This window comes from Phlebotomus papatasi, chromosome 2, assembly GCF_024763615.1.
Source record: "Phlebotomus papatasi isolate M1 chromosome 2, Ppap_2.1, whole genome shotgun sequence".
Classification (NCBI taxonomy): domain Eukaryota; kingdom Metazoa; phylum Arthropoda; class Insecta; order Diptera; family Psychodidae; genus Phlebotomus; species Phlebotomus papatasi.
This window is the reverse complement of record NC_077223.1, coordinates 92,641,230-92,665,795: the sequence shown is the minus strand read 5'-3', so window position 1 is coordinate 92,665,795 and position 24,566 is coordinate 92,641,230. Positions and strand designations below refer to the sequence as shown.

The 24,566-nt window shown below is 31.0% G+C and overlaps 1 protein-coding gene across 1 annotated transcript in view; it reads right to left on the bottom strand.

Moving 5' to 3' along the window:
* LOC129802399 (RYamide receptor) overlaps positions 1-24,276 on the bottom strand; it is a 32,745-nt gene extending 8,469 nt beyond the window's left edge. Inside the window, exons 1-2 of the mRNA XM_055848177.1 lie at positions 23,923-24,276; positions 139-439 (exon numbers count right to left, since the gene is read on the bottom strand). Of these exons, the coding sequence (XP_055704152.1) occupies positions 139-432 (294 nt within the window). The 5' untranslated portion in view covers positions 433-439; positions 23,923-24,276. The remainder of the gene's footprint in view (positions 1-138; positions 440-23,922) is intronic.
* Positions 24,277-24,566: the final 290 nt, after the last annotated feature.

Genomic DNA, 24,566 nt, shown 5'->3' with positions numbered 1-24,566 from the left:
TGTCACTTAAAAGTTTCAACTTTAATACATAATACAATCAAAAAAAATCTCTTCCTTCCAAATCCATTTTGAAAGGCTAATATTATCCGCGAAGGCTATTTTTACCTTATACAAAAAGTTTAAATGGTTTAAATTTACCTGGAAAGGAATGGCAAACATTCCAATAATAACATCAGCTAGGGCCAAATTGGCAATGAAGAGATTTGTGACTGTCTGCATTTGACGAGTTGTAGCGACAATCCAGATGACCAAACCATTTCCGATAACCGCCAATATACTAATAGTACCATAGAATATAGATAGCAAGACAACGATGCCCACCGGGACATCATAGAGAAGATCATCCACACTGAGCTCTTGCAGATCAGAATAATTGAATGTTGCATTGAATGGCTGCTTGTAGATTGTGCTATTTATATCTACATCAGCCATTTAGACACTAAAAAATAAAAAAAAATGCATTTATTTTGTTGTCCATTGAATCTATGTTTTGGTCAAAACAATGGCAATGGAAAATTCGCATAGTGCTCGAAATCACAAAGAATCCGTGAGGTTACTTTCCTTCTTATTTTCTCTATGTCAAACCATTATAAATCGATTCATAAATTACCATAAAACCATCCAAAAATGCATAGGACTTGTGAAATTGAATTTTCAATTTAGGGGAAACTGGGGCACCACCAAACACGGGGTAGCACCAAACACTAATTTTTATTCCTAAACTTCTTGGACTATCTCGATCATTTCTTCAGTAAACAAGGTACCCTATGATGCCCATAAATTTCTAAAAGTCTTGTCCTCTGAAGTCGAATATCTGATTAAAAAATCGCAGTGTTTGGTGCTACCCCGTGTTTGGTGGTGCCCCAGTTTCCCCTACATTCTATTTTATCGATTTACTAACGATTTTATACTGGTTTCAACCTGTTGGTATTTGTACAATTTCTTCATGCTTACAATAATACTATATAAAAGGCTGGAAATGTGTTCCATGCTTCACAAAATGCTCGAAATCATGACTTCCAGCAGGTATCATAAGTTTGTTACGGGGCTCATTTCGAGTGAAAGAACCTTCAAAAAACTATTATAAATATTTTTATAAATTAAGTTTTTGATTTCCTTACATTCTATGGCAACTACAATTTTTAATTATATGTTAGCAAAAAAATAATTTTAATTTTTCATTACTAATAAAATTAATTAAAAAAAGATAATGGTACATTTCATCGACCAAAAGTTTGTTACAGTCTACAATAATATTTAATACTTCCATTTAATACTACTTGTTTGTATGAGTTTATTCAGTCTTTGGATTGTGAACCTAAGTCTTGTGGACCTGGGTCATAACCGTTTCGAATCGGTTCAGATTGCACACAAATTCTAAGACCTTTCCTGCGAGCCTTAACTTGACCCCATTCTGTTCTAAAATACAGTCTAAAAAGTCTTTCACCTTTGAGGTCAAAATACCATAAGAAAAACGTTATTAGGAATTATTTTACAGTGTTTTCGTACATGAACGAAACTTCTGTCTAGGTAACTTTTACAACATACAGTCGAGTTCCTCAAATTTGAACGACACTTGCATTCAAAATGTAAAATACGAGGTTATGTAAAAGAAATTTTGTATGGAGTCTGAATTATAACACTTGTTCTCTGGTGTTTCCTCAATATTGTCGTATTATATTTTTTTCCTCAACAAATTCCATCTATTTAACAACACATTCAATTGATAAAATTCGTTAAAGTTATTTTCCTAAATTTACGAAAAGTGAATTTTAGATGAATTCCGTTACGTTTTGTTCAAATGTGAGAAATGAGAAATGTCATCTATACCCCTCAAATTTTCAAATTTGAGGAACTCTACTGTATACAAAAAAATTGTATGATGCGTTTTCAAACAATCCCGAAAAAAACATGGTTTTAGAATGGAAAAGAAGGGTGGGGAAATAACGAAGGTTATATTAATAGTCCTTGGATCGTCCATTATGGATCGACTTTGGAGGGGTAGATCGAAAGTACTTAGTCTCTATCTCTAACCGTTTGCCGTGTATGTACGTAACGGCCAGACGGGTCAGATGGACAGAGAAGCAACTTGACGTTAAACAATCCAAAACTTTAGATTTCTAAATGGAACTTGTAATGAGTAACATTTGTCAGGAACTCCTAATAAGTCGAAAATCTTGTCGAAAATAAAAAATAAAATAATTTCTCTAGGGGAATTCTGTAACACTGTGGCAACGCCATGTAACAAATTGCGTTCAAATATCAGGAGAGGTTTTCCGAAAGTGATTTTGTAACCGTGACTTTACCACGTTGCATTGTCAGAAGACACATATTTGAGATTTCTGATAATTCAAATGATAATTAATTTTATTAAAGAAATTAACCTAGATGGATTGTATTTGCATAAATATATCATTGGACAGGAATTTCAATTAAAGTCAATTAATTACATTTTCGATTAGATTTCTTACTCAAGTGTGACAGTTCCACAAAAATTACACGATTCCCCTACTGGATACTGTTTTAGAGGAAAAGACACTAAAAGTGAATCAAATACTGTCTCTAAAAAGTGTTAATTTAAGGGAAGGAGATCATCAAATATCAAAAATGAATATATCGTATCATTTTGCTTGTGAACATCGTAAAATATACAAATATCTAGGAGACAGGAATCGATATATGTAGCTTTAAATCAAGGGATTATTTATATTTCTCTTTATGTATTAGAATTTGTGCAATAAAATAATTTAACCACATGTTCAACCACAACTTTATTGACCGCCCCACCATAAATATACGTAAATTACTTTAGCATCAATTTAATAGTGCAATATTTGCATTTCACATACCATTTGCTTTGTATCAATGGCAATAGTGGAACATATCAGGATAAATATAAATAGGTTTTATTCGAGTGTATAAATTTTGTGAAATTAAAAAAAAACGTCAATCAATTTCTTTTTTAGCTTAACTCAATAAACATTGCGGTTAATTCTGTTTTAGTATGGCTGGTGGATTCAACAAACTTACATTCAGGTACAGCAATTTTTACAGACTTATTATTTAATTATAGCAATTAATTAAAATTTAAATAGGGAACATTCCCCAAAAGACGGATTCTCATACCAAGAATGCTAATCAACAGTAATAAAATTCGTTACTTTGAAATAAATCAATTAGGATGATGAAGTTTGGCGCTTTATTTCATTATAATTTATACTTGGAATCCAATTAAAAGTTTCTCATTATTTTACAAAATATTGTGACTGAAAATTTGATACAGAGAAGAAAAATAATGCTACAATATTCTTTGAGAGTTATCTCCAACTAACATATTCAAAGGATTATACAAGTTAAAAGCAACAAGTAGCTGCAGATATTTTTAACTTCGACATAAGCTATATTTTTTACATTGATGTGAAACCTTGAGGTGCCGAATTAACAAACATCACCTCTCAAGGAGCTTAAGTCAAGGGAAAGTAACCATGAAAGAAAGTATATTACCTATTTCTATTTTTTTTTTGAACGACACAATATATAAGTGATTACTTAATCAATTTCTCTTGATCTTATGCTCATAATTCCTTTCAAACGATAAACAACTTAAGCTCCATAAACGCTGTTAAAGATAATTTTTCGAGTGAACTCAGGCAAGCGAATACATCTTTTCATTACATCACTATTGCAGAGAAGAAAACATATTTTGTAAAAGACTTGCCTTAATCCATAAAATAAACAAAAGCGCATGGGATAAAAAAAACTTTGATCTATAAAAACACGGGAGTTATTCATTTTTTGCAATATTTTTAATTTCTCATTATCTTAAATGAGATATTGTACCAAGTAGCTCATGATCGAATTCTACATAAAAACTTTTACACATTGGGAGCAATTTTCGTCAAAAATCGCATTTTTGACAGAATTTTGACGTTTCTACCTGCAACAGTGCGGACGATTTCCTTCAAAAGAGCAATTTTTGATGAAAACTGCTAACAATGTGTAGGCACCCTGAGGCAAAGATGGTGTAATATAGTTTCATTTTAAATAAACTATAACCTTGTATTCAAAAATAAATATATAGAGAAACTGCACCAAATTTCGGACAGCTTCCAATTTCGGCCACTTCTTTTGTTCCTCAAATTTCCATGAACTGTTAGGTTTTTCATACTCTAGTGATTACATAGGGTAAAGGCTCATAATTTTGGACAGTTTGCTTATAAGCATCGATGTTCCAAGTTTGAAGTGCGATATTTTCAACACTAAATGATTTTTTTTGTTACTCTCCTTTCAGAACGGTTGTTTAGAAACTTGGCAAGGATTTATTGGCTTTAATTTTACCAAAATTAGTCTTAATACATTTAAAAATGAATTGATATGTAGAGGTGAATTTGACTCTTATTTTGGACAACTTGGTTATTAATTTGGACGACTTGGCTGTAAATTTGGACAGCTAATCCGCCTCAACAGAATACCCATTGTTCTCCATTTCATGAACCAATCTTACCAAGTCCTCTTCCTGTTCATGTAAGGGAAACGTAGAATGTCACAAGAAGCCCGGAAACTTTCCATATCATTTATTAAAGTGAGTTGACTTCGGTACTCCAAGTACGTGTGGATTAGCTCATTTCTTGACCTTTCCGGGAGCCTTTCAAGGCTTTTCTCACTACATCTCGTTCGTAGAGATGATGCTCCTTTCTTTCTCCAGGCATTTGTCGAATCTAGTCATCACAAAAGCTAAAACTTCACGAAATTTCGTGAGAAAAACACCTGTCCAAAATAAGGATTATCACCTCACTGGTGAACCTCTTAGAAAATTTCCCATATTTCACACGAAAAACGTAATTCGCAAGGCAAGTCTTACTTCAGGTTCTGTTATATTTCTCGTAAGCAATTGCTCACACTAAATTTTCAACAAAGCAATTTCAACTCAAATCATATTTAAAATTTAACGTATTTAGTTTTGAAATCTTCCAAAAAGAACAAATATTTAGATATAATTCATTATTCATGAAATATTGGAATAAAAATCCATAATTTTAATCAATTTATTTTTAGTGTCCAATTTTACCCTCAAAGTGTCCAAATTTAGAAACTATCCAAAATTATAGCCTTTCCCCTAATGCGAAACATAACAAAAAATGTCGTTTCTTTATACAAGATTATGTGAAAAAGACTTTGGAAGAATTCCAGAAAGTCAAGGAACTACCAAAATCAAGGTGGCCCAAAATATTACCCTAAGCATTATCTAGGGGAAAGCGCGCTACCTTTGGATGTTCCTTATGGATTTTGCCCATAGCTCTTTTCTGAAAATTGAAGACATTGGACTAGCTATTAAAATATAATAGTATAATGGGCTAAATTCATTTATAACGCATTGAAAAAAATGAATTGTTCGAAGCATAAATCGTCCAAAGGTAACGCGCTTTCCCTTATCTATATTTTTATTCATTTTAAAATATAATTATAATTTAAAAGAAAACATAGACGATTAACAAAGGTTCCCAAAAACATTATTGAAAAACAAGTAACAAATAGTTCCAATTTGTATTAAGAATAATGCGTTTCAAAGTTAAAACTTTGGTGCTTACATGCAACTATGCCGAAATTTGGTACATTTGCCCTATATGACAGTTTTTCCTATAGAAGTGTAAGAAATTTGCTTCTCTAAATTTCTCTAATGTGTAGTAATAAAACAACTTCACTGAAAGCAAATTTATGGATACGGTTGTACCCTTTATACCCCTGTAATACCGAATAAGCGATATGCTTATGTATTGTTTTCAATTATAAAGCGCAAAATATAATCCGAAATATCACCTTAATCTGTTTACTAGTACTTAAGCGACATTCTAATGATTTTTCCGTAGTCATAAACAGGTGTAAAGGTAGTAAATTGTTGAGTTAATGAGAGAAAACCAACTGATAAGCGTGTAGGTAGCATATCTTAAGTATATAAACACATTCAGTATAGCGTTCATACAAGAAGAAGTTGAAAAAGAAAGACACGATAATGAGGCCGAAAAGTGTATTATTGGAAAATGTAATACAGCTAAAGATTATAAATCATACATCTAATTTCACCCCCAAAAAACAATTTTTCGCATAAATACAGCAAAGAGAAAGATAATGTGCAGAAAAATGTGGTACAAGGCTGAAAAGGGAGTCAAACTTATTTTAACTTTCCTTACTTAACATTTATTAATTCTTGACTACAGAACCGAAGTATATTGGAAATTATTGAATTCTGCTTTCTGTATATAATAAATGTTTAGCAGCTATTATTTACATAATTGAACTTGTCAGCAACTCCCACTCATATTAATATAGTTTAAACTTTAAACATTGTTTTTTGAAAAATTATCCTAATGATAACTACAAATTGCGTTAATCTGATAACACCTTACATTTATTTTGAACTAGTGCATGGTTTATATCAATTTGTCTTTTCTCACCTGTATTTGCACAAAAATCTCTCTCTTTTGATATAAATACCTCGAAAAGATGCGTACTCAGACGTACGATTCGTAAGTAATAACGGATTTGCAAAAAATCAAACTATTAAATTATTGGGGTAATGGCATTGAAAATACAAGAGGGTCTGGTGTAATTGTCTGATCGTACTAAATGTATATTCAATTACTGAAGATAAACAATCTGAAAGATAAACATTATCACTGTGTGTGATGAACAAAAAAGCGAGAAGTGAAGCAGAAGATATTTATTTAACTCTCTCAGACATTTTTCTTTATCATAGCATCAGAGCACATTACGCTGAAAGCAAGAAAAAGGTTATTTTAAATTTGAGATTAAGAAACGACTATTGTTAAGACAAATCCGACACTTTTAACATAGTGATCTTCAAGGTTATTTTTGGAATTTAAATATATTTTTAATACAACATTGTAGGGGAACATGGGACAATATAGGACAAAAGCAAAAACTTCAAAGTTTAATATCTTCACAAAAGACCGAGGCTTTAAATTAAAACCATATGGATTTGGGTAATTCGAGGAACAAAACAAATGGCCGAAATTGCAAGCTGGCCGAAATTTGGTACAGTTCCCCTATATTTTTATTTTTATCATCGTTTCTGCAAAATAAACTACTCATTAAATGGTTCGAAGAGTACGTTTCCATATACAGAAAAAAATATTGTGGGAAAATTGTGGGAAAAGTAAAGAGTTTTTCGAAATTATTTTAAAATAAATAAATTACAAAATTTATTATAAAATTATGAATTATAATAAAAAATAAAAATTGAATAGAAAAAAAATAAATAAAAGTCATTAAATATTCAAACATTTCGTAAGTCCCCAATATAAATTCACACATTTACCAACAATTTTACTAGGGTAAGTGTGCCAAATTTCGGCATAGTTACATGCAAGCGCCAAAGTCTCAAGTTTGAAATGTAATATTTTTAATAAAAATTGAATATTTTTGTTACTTTTTTTAAAAAAAAAGTGTTGCTTGGAACCTTGTAGATAGTTTATCATCTTTATTTTCTCTAAAATCATTCTTAATACATTTTAAAATGAATAAAAATTTAGACATAGCATTGGTGGCCTATTCCGGCCACCTTCATTCTCATAGTTCCTTGCCCTTCAGGAATTCTTCTAATGTCTTTTTCAGTTTATCTTGTTCGTCGAAGCAACATTTTTTGTTATTTCTTTGCATTATAATCTATAGAGTATGCAAATATTAGAAAATCATAGAAATGCGAGGAACAAGAAATGTGGTCGAAATTGCAAGCCGGCCGGAATTTGGCACATTTACCCTACATATTTTTTTTTCTATCTAGGAAAATTTTCATCCGCAAAGTCACATGAAGGGTTTGACAAAAATCTGTCAAATCTTTTGGGACCTCATAAAAAATCCGAACATTGGTTTTGATTATTTTGATCCATTTTGCCCCAGTTCCCCCTATAACTAAAATATACCACATTTTATATATCTTTCCTCTCTTTAAAGGGCTGAATTATTAAAGACAATCAGTCGCTGCATTTTCTTTATATAAAAGTAAATGAAGAGAAAGAGAAGATGACCAAGTAATCAAAGGATTACAGAGAGGATAAAGTAATTTCATGTGAAAGAAGTCATCAAGTATAATAGTAATAATTTCCTTTTTTTTCTCATCTTCTTTCTCGATGGTACGAGAATGATAGAAAAAAAATGTTATCATAATGAACAATATAACGTACTCTACTCTTTCATTCTAAAAATAAAATAAACTGGTATCCATCCATGATGAAAAGAAAATTCATTAAAGATTTGGTTTTCCATGAAAATATTCTTAGAATTTACTACATTCTCTACACTTGAAATTTCAATAAATATATTAATCTGATGATAAATCTATCTATCAATTTGATCAATTTGTAATGTTTTTGAAGGATAAAAGATATATTCATTCCATACAGATCTCGTAAAGCTTATCATATTGTAGACATTTTCATGATTCTCTCTTCCATGTGGAATAATTTATATATGTCAATATATTTCCTCTATTAATAAAACATTATGAAACATACTTTACGACCAATCGTATCTAATATATCCACTCATTCATGTTAAATTTATTTATAGAATAATCTCGACATTCCTCTTATATTTGGAAATCAATTACTGAAATAACACCTTGCCTATGGTAGTAACAATATGATTTTCCGGAAGATTATTCGAAGAAGGAACCAAGATATTACATAGCGATAGTTGAAGTCGATTACATACACAAAAGATACCGTTTTGAATTGAAAAGGGAAATGATTACACTTGAACGTCTTAGCTAAAGAATAAGAAAAGCTTATCTTTAGCTGAAAGAAAACGGAAGTCGTTTCTAACTCGCATCTTGAGATGCTTTTGTTATATATTGTTCCATAGATAAAATAGGGTAAATAAGTAAGAAATTCTTATAAGACAATTTAATTTTAAGAATTTTCAGTACATCAATATTTTAAGATACTTTTATTAGGCAATCTAAAAAAAAGAGACAGAGGAATTTCAACCCTGAGATTTAACCGATTTTGAGTGTCAATGTCAATACAAGAAGGAAAAATTTGTCTGAAAATTCAGCTGACGACAAGAATTGTGAAAAAAAGTAAAATTAGAAAACCTTATCGGGTTCTTATCCCCACAAAATTAAATTCCTACCTTCAGCATCATTTCAACATTATATAGATTTCATTCTACTGAAAATATGTCAACTCCATTAGATGTGTTTTATTTAGGAAAGAAAGAGTACTTCATTTTACCGACCACTCCATAAAGGTCCCTTGAAGCACGAGACGAAAGCACAAATGAAGAATTTATTTGACAAAGTGAATGACAGACGAAAAATATTAAAATTTTAGGCATGCCATTGCTCACAATAGGTACCTATACGTTTTACATGTAATAAAATGTAATTTAGACTGCCCTCTCATTTATCGCAATATAAAATTTGTGTTTGTCTAGGATATGTCTCTACTCTCTAACACATTATACATTATTATATGATTCTTTATAAACTCATTTAATTATTTTTAGTATTGTTTATAAAAAAATATGGCAATAATGCGACAGTCCCTTCTCATCAAATTTTTGAAATTCCAATCAATTTATACTTATAATAACCCTCGCAAATTAATTTCCAATAAAGAGCGAAGCATAATAGGGTTTTTTATACCCTTTCCTTTTAATCAAATTTCACTAATAAATCAATACCACTAAAGTAATAAATTAAGTATAATTTTGTTACGGATTTTGTTGTGAGATGCTTGCTTAGAGTGCCCAAGAAAAGTACAAAGAATAGTCACTCCAATGGAAATGGTTCAAAAATGCAATACTTTAACAAAAAGTCGATAAATTACAGATCAAATTATAGGGGTAAAGATATGTTCCCAAGAAGCAATTTCTTCTTAATATAGTCTAACAGAATTCAATACGTAAGACATTAAGGGGTTACGTGTCTCAAAAAGAATTTAAAAAAAAAAACAACTTAATGTTCTCTATTTTCCAACCTATTAATATAATTATAATACTAATATTTAATAATATAAATAAAATTCACATTATTCGAAAGCATGAACGTTCGAAGGGAGAGTACTTTCCCCAATACTCCGAAATTTTCATTTAAAAATTTTAAGAAAAATCTTGTTCACTGAGGAGTAAGTTTTTATTAAAAAGAATACATATCCAAAAATCAGGTCTCAATAGGTGAGTTTTTAAAATTTTTAAATGAAAATTTCAGAAAATATAGTTATGATGGTGTACTTTAATATGTCTAAAAGCTTAAATTGAAAAAAAAATTTATGCCGGAAAAATTTCGAGAAAATATTCTGTTTTTTTAGCCTTCTTGACCCACGTAACCCCTTAAAACCCAAAATTCTTAGAATCTGCTTATAGCGCTTTTAGTTTCGTTTATGTGACTATTAAAAGTAAAGTGGTGAGCTATTAAGAGTCTTAAAAGTTTCTACAGGAATTTCAATACAAAATTATCAAGCCTTTTAAAGGCGCATTAAAAGTCTTGTCAAAGTCTTGGTTCTATAAGATAGTTATTATGCTTCTTGGGTTTGAATTGAGGCCCTTTTGAAATAGAGATTTTCTCATATTCTTAAATGGAACTTAACCATTTCATAATGTGATTTAGCTTCATCCTTGGTTTATTGAGCTTAATTATATCATAACAAAGTCTAGTTCCATTTAAAAATAGGAGAAAAAATCTAATTTCAAAAGTGATCTACTACTACTTGGCCCTACTTCCCCTGTTCTTTATCTATTTTATTATAAACTTATTTTATATATAAAATAACTATGCAGTAGAGAAAAATTACATTGTTTCGAAAATATGAAATGTTCTTCGTGTCGATCACTAATTTTATCTGTAGGTATATTACATAAATTATTTAAGGTAATTAGAGAAAATTATACTGAACTGTGTGCAAAATAATAAAAGATAAAAATTAGGAATGTTTATTCTCTATCTATTTACGAAACTAAAATGTCCTTCGGTTGATGTTATGATGAGTATTAATAATACACACTCCCACTTTAAAGACAATGAATAATATTTTAACTTATCTTGGAAATAAAATTGTTACATTGTCAAATAAGTTCTAAACTTGGGATTAGACTAAGAATTTGACTGTTTGTATAAACTATGATTATTTAAAAATTCCCTTTAAGAAAAAATCGAGAATCATAAGACGGATGTCAAATTATGCTGCAATATTTCGTTCAAAACGACCTCTTATGTGTTTAGAGTTTATATGAATTTATTTTGAATGTTTTCTTAATAACAAATCAATCGTGGAGCACTAAATGGCTCGAAGTATAGTACTATTAACCCTATGAACCATCTGTTCCGAGTTTGAACGAGGGTGCTTCACTGCACTTGCTACCATAGGGCATGGGACTGTCAAATTCATCAAAAAAAAAATCAAATAATGGATGTTTCAAACCAAACTTCCCTTTCAGGAAAATCTTGTTGCTTTATGGTATGTTGTTCCAGCATATTACTGCTCGAACTCTACGAAGAGAGCAGTATATAATAATCCCACGATTTTTTCACCCCCCCCCCCCAAATTTCCACCTTCCACTTTTTTCAACAAATCCTCACATTTCAGACCATTTCTGAGAAATTTCATTACGCTGTTTATTCGTCTGTCCGTCCGACTGTCGCCAGCTCTAGAGGTCAAACGGTTAGAGATAGTGACTTGGAACCTTCGGGGAACCCCCCTTCTGCTCCAAAACTCTGCTTTTGGGGTTACTCGAAACGCGTAGCGCAATTTTTTTAATTTTTGGACATGTTTTAGAGATTACCCATGCGAACATTTCGTCCATATACGAAAATACCGTTGCATCATTCCTAATAACGTTTTTTCAAGGTCAAAAGTTAAAAACACATTAGAGAGCGCATTTATCAAGCAAATGGAGTCATGTTTGGAGTCGTTGGAAAAGTCTTAGAATTTCCAATAAAACTGAACCGGTTCCAATCCGTTTTGAAGCAGTAATCGGTTCATAACTGATAAAAAAAAAATTATCTGAAAATCAATCCTTTTACTTTTAAAACAATTTTGGGGGATCTTTTGAGAGATTTAAGAATCGGTTCAAATCGGCTGAGAACCGGTAAACGATAAATGATGCGAAAGTACTTATGCTGTATAGCATCTAATCTAATCGAGCATTTCGAAAAGCCTGGGATGCTTTGCCACCCCTTTCTAATATCATAATAGATAAATTTCCTAATACAAATTGAAAAAAATGAGTAAATAATGTCACTCATTGACTTTAAGTACCTCCCAGACCCCTGTAAACTTAAGGCTTAGCCGGCTTAGCCATATGACTTAACTTTTCTAATTCTTTAACAGTCAAGATTTTTTAAAAATTTGAATACGAGATTGATTTATTAAGGGCAAATGATTCATTAGATTCGGATAATCCAATGAAATTTGGTTGCTAAAATTAGAATTTTGATACCTTTAAAATATAAAGAGTTTAAAAATTTTATTTATTTACTTTTTTTTTAAACTTCTACTTAGGTATATGAACCATATTAGAATATCATGGACCACGAACACTCAAACTAACGGCATAACAATTTTGCTATTTGTGTTATCTCATTAGATATAATTACCATTATAAATTTATGTATGTTCTGATATGCAATATTCGTCTGCATTTCAAATATTTCTTTTAGTTTTAAAATCAATATTTTAATTTTCAAATCGACTGACAAACTGAATTTTCAATTTATACAATTACTGTAAGATTAAACCAACTAATCACTAGTTTTACATTTTCTGTTAAGCATTATGGTGCTCTGTGACCTAAAATGAAAGTCCTAATACTATACTTTATGTAATTTTAACCACACATTTACTAATTTTTACGATATTTCATAAATAAAATAATATACAGATTTTTAATTTTCCAGAAAGTCATTTTTCTTAACATTGTAACATGATATTAAACTCTAAAGGCAATTTCACGATAAACGATCAATTTACATGGACCAAATTATTAAAAAAAATGCTTCATTAATTTTGCGTCTTTTGCGTATATACACAAAAAATATTATTTTACAAATATTGAAGAAAAAAATCATGCAATAGAAGTTCACAAAGCGTAATTGTTTTCCATATACGAAAAGCTCTGACTCTCATTCAATGGGAAGTACGTGAAAATAAAGAAAATCCAGGAGGGAATTCTCAGAAAATGTTATCAATTTTATCATATGAAAACTTACAGTGTGCACTTGATTTTCAATTGTGCATGAAAATTAAACTTTCGCTATACCAGATACATTGTTGAAACGGAGTTGAAGAATCTTCTTAAAGTTTGAAAGTACCACACAGTGCTGAATTTAGATATTATTCAAAGGCAAGTATAAACATTTAAAGAAGTAAATGTAATATTTGTGATGAGAGAAGAATTCTTACATCTTGCAGTTAAGTTAGAGAAGTTACTCAAAAAGAAAAAAACATTTTCAATAAGTTTAATTCAATTTGCAAATGATTCCATCCTATCACTGTAAAATTGCAAAATTCCTTTCTCTTTCATCTCAACTCTGTATGGAATTCTGAACAACTTTAAAAGACACATTACGGGAAAGTTGGAAGTTAGTACAAAGGATACAACGTGTATTTGATACAATACATTTCACTTTATATTGACTTTTGTAACCACTCAAGAGTTTCTCTGTTATCGTCACACAAATGAATGAAATTGGAAAAGAAGAACACAAAAGCTGAAAGTCAATATGTTATTGGGAAGAACAGAAGTCAGACAATTTCCCTTCCCCCTAAACTGATATTTCCTTTTTGCATTAAGGATAAGGTTATTAAATTTACTTTTATTTCTTATTAAATTACTATATTCGATAGTCTTTGAACGTTATTATTATCTAAAAATACTCACTTAATCTCAAGACCAAAGAAAATTAGAATGTAAGGCATGTTTCGGCATTCTTTTATGCTCAACAGAATGTAAATAAAATCTATATGCGTTTATTGAATCCTCTCACACATTCTTTATTCAAATTTATTTACACACAATCTTCATTGAAAATTGAATAGGAATTTTCCGTGTTAGCACATGATTATTTTTTTCCTTTCTCTGCTGTAACGCCATGTTATTGATATGTTAAATATTTTTGCAAATCAGTAGCTGGGATTAAATATCATTTCCTTTTTTTTTTAATAATTCCCATTCTGGAGAATGAGTCTCATTCCGTCATTGAGTAAACTAATAATAAATGCAATCCGGGAAATAGCTTTGGATTCATTAGCGAAGAAATGGGGCTTTTATAGGGTTAGTGCAAGTTTTAATTAAATTTCTCAACAATGTCAATGTCAATTCATTTTGAACGGACAAATTTAGATGCTCAGTAGAGGGATAACTTTCTTCATATATGGGGATCTCTTGTCTATGATGGTGAATGACTCTTGGTGAGAACAATAAAAAGGCTGTATTGAGTTTGGAACAGAAAATGACAAGAGACAACGTTATCACCTCAATCAAGAGCATCAAGAGTCACCAAATACAATCAATATATAAAACATAATTCATCTTGATTGTATCCACTTAATTGAATTCAAGCCTATGGAATAATTTACTGCTTTTCTATCACTGGAAAAGGGGAAAATTGAATTTATTTCAGTATAGTTTCCCAATTTAACACGTTATATGAACTATTTGTCTTCAACAATATTCTATATACATATAATAGAAAAACATATCAGAAAACTCTAAAAAGGCCACATATTAGGGTAAGTGTGCCAAATTTCGGCATATTTGCATGCAAGAGCCAAACTCTCAAATTTAAAATGTAATATCTTTAATAAAAATTGATTTTTTCATTCCTTCTACTTTAGGAGTGTTGCTCAGAACTTTGTAGACAGTTTATCGTCTTTATTTACTTTAAAATCGTTCTTAATACATTTTAAAATGTATAAAAATGTAGACATAGTTTTGGTGCCCTATTTCGGCCACCTTCATTCTCATAGTTCCTTGCCCTTCTTTAATTCTTCCAATATCTTTTTCACGTCATCTGGTTTGTCAAAACTACATTTTTGTTATTCTTTTGCATTTTATAATCTCTAGAGTATATAAATACTAAAAAATCATGGAAATTCGAGGAACAAAAAAGATGGCCGGAATTGCAAGCTGGCCGGAATTTTGCACACTTACCCTATTCAGGGTGATTTTCGATTACCTAGTGACGATTAAACATGATAGTTAGCAAGTATTTTCAATAAAAAAAAGTCTATTAAAGGTTAACCCTGGGATATGAAAATTACATTTCGTAATATTCCTCTTACTTCTTCGCCTTTAAGAATTTGTTTTATTAAAATAGAAAAATAGGGTCGAAGAAACACTTATTTACACTTTAAGAACTAGTATCATAACCTATCGGCACCCTATTTTGTACCATTTGAGATATAAAATTTGAACATATTTTACAGGAAAAGGTTGATTAATTAAAGAAGGTCATACTACTTGCATATTATTGATACATTAAATAAATTTAAATTTAAAGCCCAGTTTCCTCCAAAAATATGCGAAAAGTTGTATATCAATGAAGACCCACAGCTTAAAGTAACCCCATCTCCCCTTTTAACTTTTCTATTAATCACTTCAAATGCCATTTAGCGATTAATTAACAATTTAAATTCAATTGTGAATTAATCGATTTCAATTAAATTTGTTATCTAACTATTGGTCGGATTCGTTGGATTCTAGATTGGAAGGATTGATAGGAAATAGGTTCTCTTAAGCAACTAGCCGCCACACCTTCTAGTGCCCAGACAGATCTCCCCGAGAGCCCTATGTCCACATCTCCTTCTTCTTTAACGGTATAGACCGAACTGACTCTCTCGGCTCTCCAATTTACAGGTACAATGACAAAGACCCAGAAGGCAATTATACTGAAGTGGCTTAGAAGCGGCCCAGGAACGGATTTGATTACTAACGTTTATAACAGCCGGGATCTAAATAGAGGGATTACAACGCATAGCCTCTTCCCCTCAATTCCTACATTGAGAAAAAAAAGAGGATGCGATTGCGTTTTTTGGTTGCTATTTAGGATTTTTAGACTCTCGGGGAATGGGCTAATAAATTTTTAGTCTGAAGACTACTCTATATTCTCGTACTTCCTCGTGCTTTTTTACTTTGGCCAATCTAAAGCATTGAGGAAATCTCAATATTTAAATTTAACTCCGATTATGACTACCCCATTGCACCTTCTTGATGGAAATTAATAAATTATTTGCTAAAACTACCTCCAAAACGTGTTTAAAAATTGAAATAAAATTAATTGGATCCATTTTTGATTTGGGTTAAGACTTAAAAGTTATAAGAAAAGGAATAAGAGAGGTCAGAAGGGGGAAGTAGGGCACTTATGAGTTAGGGCAGCTTGGAAATTGTGTTTTTTTTCTTTTATTTTAAAATGAAATTAACCCTTTAAGGACGATTGGAACACCGGTGTCCCATTAAGAAAATAATTTTTCCTGACTACCTAAAGTTACTTTTTTCTAATGTTTGTACATAATTGCAAAGTAGAAGGTTGAAGGAATCTAGGATATTTTTTGCAAATCTCCAACCATTTTCTATATAGTAAATATTTAAGCTCAAAAATGACGAATTTTTAAATTCTCATAATAAAAATTAATTTTAATTATTTTTTATACTTCCATTTTTTTTTTCAAGCAAAACCGTTTTATAAAAAAAAAACTACAATACTTAGATAATATTTTTCATTAGATTAAAACTTATCATTCATTGATATTGGCAGAAAAATTACTTAAATTTTTAGGCTATTTTTGTCTCTATCGATCATAGAGGTAAAAAATACGCCGATTCTTACTCTGTTGGATTTTATAAGGCTAGATGTAAGACTTTTTACTGATTTTGTTTATCGGTTTCATTTTTATTTCTGATTTTCGGTCAGCGAAAACTGTCTCCTCGTTAAAGAGTTAAGCCTTATAATCATGTAATTTAGATTCACAACTAATTTGTATTGGGAGATAGGGTAATTTGGAATCATATCTAATTTGGAACTGTGAGATTTCCTAAAAGTTTTAGACGGAAAAAGGCAAAAAAAACGAAGAAATACTCTCGAATATAAAGTCTTGTACTTCTTCGTGGTTTTGTTTTTCTCTTTGACTATCTGAAACAGTGAGAAATTCACGCAAAACCCTAAAACAGACATGATCCAAAACTAAAACTCCATCTAAAAGTTTAGTCATCAGGGATGGAAAGTCATCAAGTATATTACATTTTATGCCCAAGAATACGCTAAATTTTAGTGACAAGTTACTGTTTATACATAAGACATTAAAAAGCACAGCCGTACAAATCAAAATGTCACCAACACGTGCCTTTGGTCAAGCTGGCATTCTCCTTGCTCATTTTGCTTGCTCCTGTAGCCTTAAACCAACCAACAACGTCGCGACTGTCACACACAGTAAATAAATTTAACTTCTATGTTCAACAATCAAAATTAATTAATTTTCAGTCTTTAATTACATTTTATATTGTGAGAAATTTTCGTAAAAATCAAGCATTTTGCGAGATTTGCTAAAATATGTTTTATTTCGACGGAATTTTCTCACATTGCATAGGGCCCAGAAGGAGTTATGGACTTATAAAGCAGTACTGTGTTCGCTTTGATTGAGTTTGTTAAACGTATAATAACTTTGCACTCAGGGGACGTACTTTATAAAATGAGTGAATGTGAAATAGTCGACAATTTTTTTAGTTTTCCTGTTTTATGCTTTAATATCCCAGTCTATAGGCACGCTGTCAATCTTTCTGGTCATTATCATAAAACCCGTAAAGCCCAATCTTTGAAGTGGAGAAACCTGAAGCAAGATGCGACAAGCCAAAAATTTCGAACTTGGATATCTTCCAAGATAATAGTTAGCAAACTTTCAAGTTTTTGTAATAAGTAGCCTTTATAAAAAATACATACACACACAAATGCTTTAACTCCAGGCGATAAACAATTTAAAAAAAAATCCTTTCCTATAAAAATTTAAAATATAGTGAGTGTTTCCAGGAAAATTTTAATCAACTGAATACTAAACCTTTGTCCCCTTTTTGTATTTTCCAACGAGCTTTCCCTCCAATGTTCCTTTTTTCAATTATTATTTGAGGTGAAATATGTGAAAATTTACAGGATACAAATTACACAGTGATGTTTATTCAGTACAATTCGTCCTCAGCTTGCCTTTTCTACTTTTTTCTTAACCCAGAAAAGTGACTTTTGTGCCAAAAACGACTCTTGTAAAATGTTTAGGTTTCCACAATAACCTGAATCCGAAGAGCATGATGCTATTTAGTATGATTTTATTTCCCCCTTAAATTATTTTATCAGAAATAACCATTTGAAATAAATGATAAATTTTATTTATGGGTATAAGATTGGAAAAATAGCATTCCGCATTCTTGTAGCGCAAAGTGGGGCAGTTTTAAATTTGGGACAGCTTAAAAAACTAGGATTTTTACCTAATTTTAAAAGAAATTGAACCTTATCGTGATATAATTTAGGTGCACAAATAAATTGAGAAGCTTACAATATGATTATGGCTCAGTTCCACTTACACATAGGAGAAAAATCTTAATTTCAAAGGTGCCCCACTTTCATATGTGCCCCACTTTTCCCTGCCTTTACGTTGGGTTGAAATACATAACTTTTGTAAAGTGAAACAATATTGTATGTAACCAATACTTGTACAGCCAGTAAAGAAGCATTTCCTCCGTTTGGCTTCGAGGACTGTGTACCAATGCTAAGACGGCGGCAGATGCATGATACGGTCGGTTATGCGACTTAATATTATTATTATTATTATTATTATTATTATTTATATGCACTAAATAACATTTACTCATTTCATTTTCCCACAAAACCGCTGTTCAGAGTCTTTTCGTTTTTGAGAAAATCCTTTCGAAAATGAATTCAAATAATTTTCTCTAAAAATATGTCAACTGGTTTTTTTTATTTAGGAAAAACTGTTATAAACCCAATAAAAATGTTTCTGAACATTTGTCCCTGAATTTATGAGAATTTCCACAAATGACTTCTGAAAATGGCTCAAAAAACTCATTTTCCTTCAAAATAGAGAAAAATTATTTTCGACAATGATGTTGGAGTGGTTAATATCCTATGGAAATGATCTTATCGAAAATGTATCAAAGAGATCTTCCAAAAGCTCGTTTTAAATATCCGTTTTATTGCATTTTTTCCACGTAGGGTAAGCCTGCCAAATTTCGGACAGCTTGCAATTTCGGCCACTTCTTTTGTACCTTAAATTTCCATGAATTTTTATAGTTTTTGCATACTTTGAGATAATACAATGCAAAAAAATCAAAGAATATCGCTTCGACGAACGAATTGATGTAAAAAAGTCTTATGCCCTAGACACATTTACGACTTAAACCAAGAGACCTTAGTCGAAAATGAGGGAAATAAAGTTTAACCATTATTTCGAATATAATTATGATTAGCCGTCTCTCGACTAATCGTAATGTCAAGGCCTTTATGCCGAAAATAGACACAGGCTGATCCTGGAGAATACTCAGCTTGAAAAATATGGCTGTAAAGAATCAGCCCAAACTATCATACACTGAGGATATACTTAAGGATCAGCGTTTTCAGCGTAAATTTTTATTAAATGTGCACACTTCTTAAGTGCAATATCAATGGATTTTTCGTACAGGAAGGAGCACTCCTGACCTTCCCATTAGTCCTATCTTGATGCATTTTAGGATTTTGCAACATTGCCTACAATTAATCTCCATGTTTTTCACCCAATTAATATTTTGAAAAGCACCCAAAAACACCCAAAGTGAAGCTTTTCATTTTCAGCACTAGCACTATGATGTCGCTTAATCCCAGTAATTTTACTAACTAGACCTCATGAATTTAGAAGATCAGGCTGTTCTTCCAAATTCTCAGTTTTCGAGCTGATCTCTAAGCCGATCCCTGTGTCTATTTTGGGCTTCATGGAGAATTCCTTAAGATCAAAGAACTATGAAAATTAAGATGACCGAAATATTACCCAAAACTATGTCATTTTTATTCACTTCAAAATGTATAAGGAATAATTTTAGAGGAAACAAAACAATAAACCATCTACGAGGTCCAAGTGACATTCCTTAAAAATAAGTAGTAAAAAAATCTATTTGTATTAAAAATATTACTTTTCAAAGTTAAGACTTTCGCACTTGACATGCAACTATGCCGAAAATTGGCACACTTACCCTACACAGTAAAAAAAATGTGTAAAATTTTACTACTATAATAGCGCAAAATCAACCATTTTAGTTGTTTAACTTAAAAAGGTTTAAAAAATACACAACATTTTGGTAATTTATTGTCACGTGATTGAAAATTACCACTATTATAGTTGGAAAATTTTCAACAATGTCGTTGAATTTGAAAATGTGTAAAATTTGAACACTATAATAGTGTGAAATCGGATAAATTAATTATTCAATTGAGATCTGTGTAAAATTTCTCACAATTATAGTCATAAAAAATTTTCAACAATGTTTCGTGATTTAAAACTGTTGAAAAAATCTTAAAGTTACCACTATTGCAGTATGATTATAGTTTTCACATTATTACAGTGTGAAAAATACACAATTTTATGGTATTTTTTGTCACATGATCAAAAATTAACACTATTATAGTTTTATCATAATTTTTCACACTATTATAGTGTGAAGCCTTGTGTATTTCAACCAAAGTTGTTGAATTTTTAAATAAAAGTTGTGTAAAAATTGTTGAATTTCCATTTAAGACTTATACTTCAGTCGAAATGCTTTTCAGTGGTCAAAAGTCATATAGAACATCAAATATTTATATTCATATTAAGTATATCGTGAAGATCTGAGCATCAAATGTAATCATTTCGCATTAATGGGGGATCCCGAGTGCAGGAAAAAACATTAGAAATGTCTAAAAAGGCAAAAAAAAAAATAAAAATCTTCAAATGAAATGAAATTTCAACATAAACAGAATTCAACAATTTTTGAGTTTACACATAAAAATTCAACAATTTTTGAGTTTACACATAAAAATTCAACAATTTTTAAATTCAACATCTTGAAATTCAACAACTTTAATGTTAATTTTTTACTGTGTAGGGGAAAGTGCCCATGCTTGATACTGTAAAATGATATCCAAGGTTTGTGATTATTTTCTGATTAACACACAAACCGAAGCGATTCTTGCACTATGACAAAAAAATGTCTTACTTATTAGGTTCATAATCCAACCTCAAATAGTTCCTGGAAATCCTTAAATTTTCCTCAAGAAGAAAATGGAAATTCAGTAGCGATTTTTATACAAGTTGGGTCCGGGGCCTTCCTGTATAATAATTGATTCGACAATTCGGAGGCCCATTTTTACTGCAAAAAATTCACCGGATACAAAAAATTGCACATCAATATTTAGAGGGAACTCTAATCTATCTGCTTAAATCGTTTATATGACTGGTTATTAGTTTTAAGATCACATTTATGTAATTTTTCTAAGCCATGTTTTTTGACATTAGGGCGCTAGCGAAAACCATTTTTTCACTTTGAGTCCATGAAAATGTCATTCTGCAACCTTAAAATTCAAGCAACAGGGTTGAAGATTATGTCAATTGTCGATAAAATTGGCGGATTGCAATATTGTAATTATGAAATAATCACATCTAATGATATTAGTTGCCACATTAAAATTATCATTCATGGACCCTTCTTAAAATATAGGATGGACACAAGTAGAATTTATGAATTTGTTACCACCCACAAAAACAGTGTCCACCAAGTAAAAATATTTTTACATAAATATTAGTACTGATGACCCCTCTATGTGCTTATGATAGTAGTTTTCGTGAACAGCGACATTAATTAAGAAATACTTATGAAATATCATGTATCGAAATTACAGTTTTAGGCCTATTTTTGATTTTTGCTTCCTGAAACTAGGAAAAAAGAGCTAGGATCCTATTTTTTTTAGGAAATGTGAGGCTTAGCACCAGTTATTGAAGTATATTGCGATGAGTCATAACTATTGATTAACATAGGAAAAAAATAGTTATTATCAAGCTTGGATCGTATCAAGCATGGTCACTTTCCCCTAACTATTTTACGGGACATTTTTAAGATAACGAAAATAGAAATTTTCATTTTCGCATTTTAATTTCACTCAATAAAACATAAATTTCACTTCGCTATCTACTGAAAATTTTTCAGCGATCAAAGAAATTAGGTCGTAAGGCAATGAAATTAATTATCCAAAATAAGCTGCACTAAAATTGTCTTGAAGTGGTTTTTGCGAACATTTCACGTGTCACCAGGACATGGGATTTAATGGATTTTAAAACATGGTTTCGTGTTCAAAATGACTCTTACAATTTTTTTTGCTCATAACATTTAAATAGCTCTTTTATTGCATTTACGGAAGATAGGTACTACTGACGACATCGAGAGCTTTTTGAAAATTACCGAATGAATTCACTACTAAAATCTCTACTCTTTGCTGGGGAATTGAGATTCTCGGGGATTTTTGGAAGTAATTATGAGGAATTATGTGTATTATGTAAACTGGCAAATTGGGATTTTATGTAAAACCACTATCTATGGCATTTTCGTGTTATCAAAAACTCGTCGCTAATCCTGCCATTGTGGAGTTAACAAATATCATTGGTTATCACAGTGAAATGTGTGCATACATTCAATAACCACAAAATGGTTGATTGAATGTTTGATGGAATTATTGTAAACAATTTCTACTGAAATCGAGATTTTGATGATACAAATATGGTTGTTATTTTCACATATCGCAGCAATTTTTCATTGATTGTATATCATTTTTCACACTTTTTTTAAAAAATTCTATTTGACAGAAAACAACTGAGCTTAATTGTAGCTTGTAATATGACCATTTGAAATCAAATATTTTGCATGAATTGAATATTTAAATGGAGTGTTTCATTAAGTATATTGACGTAGCGAATAATTTGGAGTTGAAATCTTGCCTGAATGCAGATATTTAATCCAGAAATAAATCCATTCAATTTCACTTTTAATTTAAAATTTGTCATACGCAGACATTTGAGCTTTGTTGGCTATATATAAAATCTCAAGTTATTGGAAGAAAATTTTATTTAAAAATTTGGTAAATTTTCGGGAACAGGCGGAAAAGGTTAAGCGTGAAATCAATAGACGTGACATTGTTCCCATCATGCTAAATCAACCAAAATGGCCAATCTAAATATAAAGGCTATAAATAAAAGGGATTTTTTGATATTCCAAAAACAGATTTAATGATGTGCGTGAATATACATAATAAACAGGGAGGGAGCTGTACTACCATTAAATAAATCCTTTAATGGATTTGCCTTCTGGAATTGATTGTGAATGGAAATTTCTTAGCCAGCAGTTGATGGTTTTTTGCATAATCGACAATATATTAGGGAAATTTTCAAAACAACCCTCCCCCCTCGTCATGCTGTTTCTAATATCAACCTTCTGTACTTGATGTCCTGTCCTTGATGTCAGAGTATAAGAATATTTTTGAGCAATGACTCAAGTTACAAATTCAATTTGGCTACCACAAAAGATATACAGTGTCTTTGTCAGCATTTACCAAAATACTCAACTTTTAACACAATTAGCATTTCATTTGGAGAAAATTTATATCATTTGACCTCAAATATCTCTCAAAAACTCTCAATGCTTTCACCAAAGAATTCTTTTTATGATGCGCATCCCCTATGAATCTTCACAAAGCATTTTTTGGATGGTTTGAAAATTTACTTAGGAGAAGAAACTTAAAGTTTTGCAGAATAACATTTCTTACATCCCACGAAGAATATCTTTTGGAGCATTATAATTTTTTTTTAACACAATGCTACTACGAAGATATTCAATGAAATTGTGCCATACCGTGAAATTGAGGGAGATTTATCAGAAAGTTTCCTCTGCCACACACAAAATTATAGACATCAGCATAGGAAGTTATATTTTTTGCACTGAGAACTTTTCTTTTTGGTAACTTTCACTCACGCCAAATCATGCGGGTGGCAAAAAAAAACTTGTGAAAGTAATCATTCAACTCAAATAATTGACTCATAAAAATTCCAATCACGCCCAATGACAATTGGCGGTTTTCACTAATTCTTTTATTTAGGGAAATTCAGGAAGTTGGATTTTTTTTTGAATGGCACAAGAAAAAAGTGCGCCGGAAAAGTCAATTTTTCTTTTGACGAATAAAAAAGCACCACCGCTCGAGATGAACTTGATGGGAAAACTGTTAAACGCGAGAAAGATTTTCCAACATGAGCCAAAATCCCTCGCACACCAATCCACGAGGTATACCAATAAGCAACGAAATGAGTCGGAGTGAACATGCGTTATTGCGTTAATGGTGGATACCACCGACGCAGTTGTCGACCACGGGGGTCAGTAAGATATAGAAAAAAAAATTTCATACTATTACTTCCAACATTAAAAATTCATCTTTTCGATGTGACGGAAAAACCGGGGTGCATCAATTAACTCATTCTGTCGCTCAAGAGAACCAACCAACG